Genomic DNA, 4,597 nt, shown 5'->3' with positions numbered 1-4,597 from the left:
ACAACACACTGCACAAAGCCACACCATCATGCTTCACAACAAAGAGCAACCGTGGACGACTCATACCAGTTGCGGTTCTACGGGGGGTCTTACCACCCCCCCCCCCCCGATAAAAATAGACAAAAATTAAAAAATGGAAGTAACTAAATGTTAGGTGATGTCGCATGCGAACTGTCCCCCCCCCCCCCCCCCCCCCAATTTTTAAAAAAAAATAGTTGCAAGAGGGAGCATTTGTACACTATTCGGTAATATAGTGTGCATGATTGCAGGATTTTATCAGTGCTCCCAACTGAAAATACTGTACGAGCGCCCCACCCCCATTGACTTTCGGTGGCCTAAGTGTCTGGAGAAAAAAAACCTGGTCATTTCAGCCCACCTCCCTGCAAAATCCACCCCCTGCTAGCCACCCTAAAATATAGGCTCTAGAACCGCGACTGACTCATACGTAAACAACAGGTGGCCTTCCACCACAAAAAACAATTATTGTGGAAGTTGCTCAGAAACAAGGGGAAAAAAGCCATAATAACTGAACAAAATAACTACTATCATGGTATCTATCTATCATGGTATCTATCACTACTATCATGCGACATAGTATACAGTGTTTAAATGTCGGTGAAGGGCAAAACCCAATTTGATTTACATCACCCCAATGCAAATTCCATCTTATAATAGTTTATGCGGTACCCGCTGCTATGTACATCAGATTCGAACCAGCCAACCGATCCCGTTAGCTCGGTGGTCGAGTGGTAAGACATCTGCACTAGAAAGCAGGAGGACATGGGTTCGAGTCCCACCCGAGTGTTTTTTTCAAACTTTCACTCGGGAGGTAACACACTGAGTATACAGTGTTTATACGTCGGTCCAAGGGCAAAACCCAATTTGATTTATCATTATGGTCGCGTTGAACATAAAATCCAACCCCAAAACATGGTAATCATACACGAAACTCAATAATTGATGTCCTTGGCATCAACCAATCAAATTGATAGCTGATGCCCATGGGCGTCGCCAGGATTTTTTCTAGAGGGGAAAAGCACATCCCTCCCCAGCATATTATCGATTTATCATTTTTTGAGGGTGGGCAGGGACATTGCCTCCACCTCCCCAACCCATTTAATTAACAGTAATAGGACTTTGCGCATCTTTTTATTTCCTTTTTATCCTCCTTTTTCCCCCTACTTTTCGGTGTGGGGGGGGGGGGGGGAGCGCCCCTTCCTTGCCTACCCCCTCCCGACACCCATGCTGATCCCATCAACAACCAATTCCTATCAGTTACAGCAGACATCCCCCGGCTCGACTGTGCACCATCTATTTGCCTACTCTGTCACTTTGCCCTCAATTTTCCCCTGGAAAATCTACAAGGAACTTCGAAAGGTCAATGTCCACAATGCTGTTGGCCCAAATAGTACGTGCCAACCGCAAGGCGTAGATGGTATCTGATCTATTCACTGAGTGGGTTCGCCGTCTAGACAAGAAGTACACCAGGCAGAAACGGAAAGTTCTTCTTTTCGTAGACAGCTGCGCAGCCCATCCGAAAGTCCCCCACCTGAACTCCATCACTCTTCAGTTCCTGCCACCGAACACTACATCACAGCTCCAGCCTATGGACCAAGGTGTGATAATGAACATGAAGGTTCATTACCGTCGCAAGCTGCTACAGAGTCTTCTCAATGCCTACGACGCCGGGGAAACACCTCAGCCCATCAACGTCTTGCTGGCCATCAATATGGTTCACACAGATTGTATCGCCAACTGCTTCCGTAAAGCAGGCTTCGAGCCAGTACGAGCACCACAACCACGATTCCTAGATAATATCTGGGAACGTCTGGCTCTCTACATGAACCTACCCAACACTTTCCAAGAGTATGCAACTGTGGATACAGATCTTCAGGTGACAGACGAGCCAAGTGATGAGGAGATTGCAGCGGAGATAACAGCGGAGAGAGCAGGCGATGGTCCAGATGACGACGAGGAGGAGGAGACGGCGGAAGCAGAGGAGGCCCAGAAAGAACAACTAACTGTCCGGCAGTGCATCAACATGATGACTCAAGTGCAACACTTCCTTTGCACTCGGGCCAACATGACAGATGAGGTCTACCACAACGCAGCTGGCATCATGGACTACCTGTCAGAGGAGCAGCTTGGGACGAGCATCCAGGGGAGAATCACCGACTTTTTCCAGAAGTAAACAATGCAGCAGCAAAGTTATTAACAAAAAATAAAGTTTAAAACATACCGTGGTCCCCGCCCCCAAAAAAGGTTATTCCGGAGAATTAAAAAATCAAAATCTTTAAATAAATAAAGAACCCCTCCCCGCCGAAAAAAAATCCCAATGAAAACAGGTTTCCAAGAACTTCAAAAGCCCCACCACATATACATTGTACAAATGTTAATCCCAAATTATTACTTTTGTTTATGTATTATTATTAACTTAAAAGAATCCCTCCAGAGAAACAATAATCACCAATTGTTGTAAAAAGTCAAAGTTCAATTACACATGGAGACACTTAAACCCGGAAATAATATTAGCGCCCTCTCTTGCCCGATTCCAGCAAATGCAAAACAAAAGCAAAATGTCACTTGGCACGAATTTGCGCTATAGTTAACCGAAATAATTACAATTTCAAAGAATCCCTTCAGAAACAATAATACCCAATTGCTCCAAAAAGTCAACAACAAAAAGTAAGAGTCGACTGTATTCCCCCTGTGCTTGATTCACGAGTTCCTTTTGTGAACTGATTATTCCAATATGTGACATCATCAATCAATCATTTGACAAAGGCAGCCTCCTATCACAGTGGAAACAAAGCCGTAGTCATCCCAGTTCCCAAGACTAATCAACCTACCATCAATAAACTCAGACCAATTTCACTCACTGACTACTTGGCTAAAGTTGCAGAAAACTTTGTTATCAAATGAATCCTACCAGCATGACCCTCAACGGTTTGGGAACAAAAAGGGTGTTTCAGCTACTCACTACCTGACTAATGTAATGGACACTTTGGCTCGTAATGCTGACACTATTTACACTTGTGGCGACAGACTACAGCAATGCGTTTGACAGAGTAGATCATACAATTCTTATCACCAAGCTGTTGAACTTATTTTGGTTTTCTTTGGTTTCCGGAGATGGATTAGATATCGAACTCCTCTTACAGTGGGAACGAGATGTTGCATCTTTTAAGGACATCACTTACCCTGGACCAGGAACTCTGCACCGGGAGAATCTTGGACAACACAGAGTCTTGGACAACACTGAGATGATGAAGACTACATCATATTGGCCAATTTAAAGAGGGAGCTTGATCTTGGGTGCTTTCTCAATTTATAAAATAAATCTTTAAATGCCTGTTCTCAAGTCACCTTGACCATCTTTTTGGTTTGTAGTTTAGCCATTGTACCAGTAGATTACATGCCTATAATTCAATCAGATGAAATTACATTATATTCTTAAAACTAGTTGGGCTTAATGCAAATGTACATCACAATCAAGGCATGGTTGGGGGTACTAAACGGAGAGCTGGATAGTGTTTAATCAAAATTTCGGGCACAAATCCTCTGATTGTCTTAAAGCATAGTATCATCGACCCTGATCACAGAATACCCCAAATCTGAAGGGATTTGGTAGTCCACGAGGGGCCGATACTTACCTGCTAATTCCTACATATGCATTATTCCTTATAGGCCGCAGGCCATACCCGCGAGATTTTACGTCTACCACAGCGCCCTCTGGGCCACTACCCGATACCCATCAAGCGGCATATTGTCCTCTTTTCTGAAAGCGTAAAAACAGGAAATCCCACGCCCAACGTGGGGTAGGAGGGAGGGAGAATTAGCAGCTAAGTATCGGCCCCTCGTGGACTACCAAATCCCTTCAGATTTGAGGTAGTCCACTTCGGGCCCTCTCTTACATGCTAATTCCTACATATGCATAGATTAGCACTGAAAGGAGGAGGGTATAGGCGAGATTTTCATAGGAACCTCAAAATAGCAGTGAAAAAACACCGAAAGTATCAGCCCATCGTGCACACCATTAGAAACCTGTACATGTAAACTGATATGCGAATACGATGTAAGTGACATGGTAACTCACCGAAAAAGAAGGGGGTTACTGTCTGATAGGGATCGTCCCATCACTCCGGCATCTCCCTTGGCCAGTCGGGTCTACCCAATCATCATGGTCTTTCTCGTAAGTCAAGGGCATCGAAGTTGTGATGACCACACGGCCCATCTGCCCCTCAGTCTGCAAGACATCTTTGAGGTAGCATGAGACAAACGTGGAAGCTGTCTTCCAGGCCGCTGCTTGCAATATCTCGTGCATGGGAACCCCTTTGAGAAAGGCCCAAGACGTTGCAGTAGCCTGAGTTTCATGGGCATGTACTGGCCCCGTTGATTTAGTTGGCCAGTCTGAGATAGACGTTTGAATGGCCCTAACCACCCAACGAGAAATAGTATCCCGGGTGGCTGATCAGTGAGGTGATGTAGTTGTAATAAACAGCTGGCAAATGGAACCTCGGAGAGTTTTAGTGCGAGCAAGGTACCATTTAAGCGCCCGAAAAGGGCACCAAAACTTGTCTTCCACAACTGCCGAGAC

At 45.1% G+C, this 4,597-nt stretch overlaps 1 protein-coding gene across 1 annotated transcript; it reads left to right on the top strand.

Annotated features, from left to right (window-relative positions):
- The first annotated feature begins 1,432 nt into the window (after window positions 1–1,432).
- Window positions 1,433–2,191, top strand: LOC119727340 (tigger transposable element-derived protein 6-like). Its single transcript, XM_038199194.1, has one exon. It carries the CDS (start codon window positions 1,433–1,435, stop codon window positions 2,189–2,191), a length of 759 nt encoding a protein of 252 aa, XP_038055122.1.
- Window positions 2,192–4,597: the final 2,406 nt, after the last annotated feature.

The sequence above is a fragment of the Patiria miniata genome, unplaced genomic scaffold (genome assembly GCF_015706575.1).
Source record: "Patiria miniata isolate m_02_andy unplaced genomic scaffold, ASM1570657v1 HiC_scaffold_20, whole genome shotgun sequence".
In the NCBI taxonomy this organism is placed as follows: Eukaryota; Metazoa; Echinodermata; class Asteroidea; order Valvatida; family Asterinidae; genus Patiria; species Patiria miniata.
The sequence above is the reverse complement of the archived record's forward strand: the minus strand, read 5'-3'. Positions and strand labels throughout refer to the sequence as shown.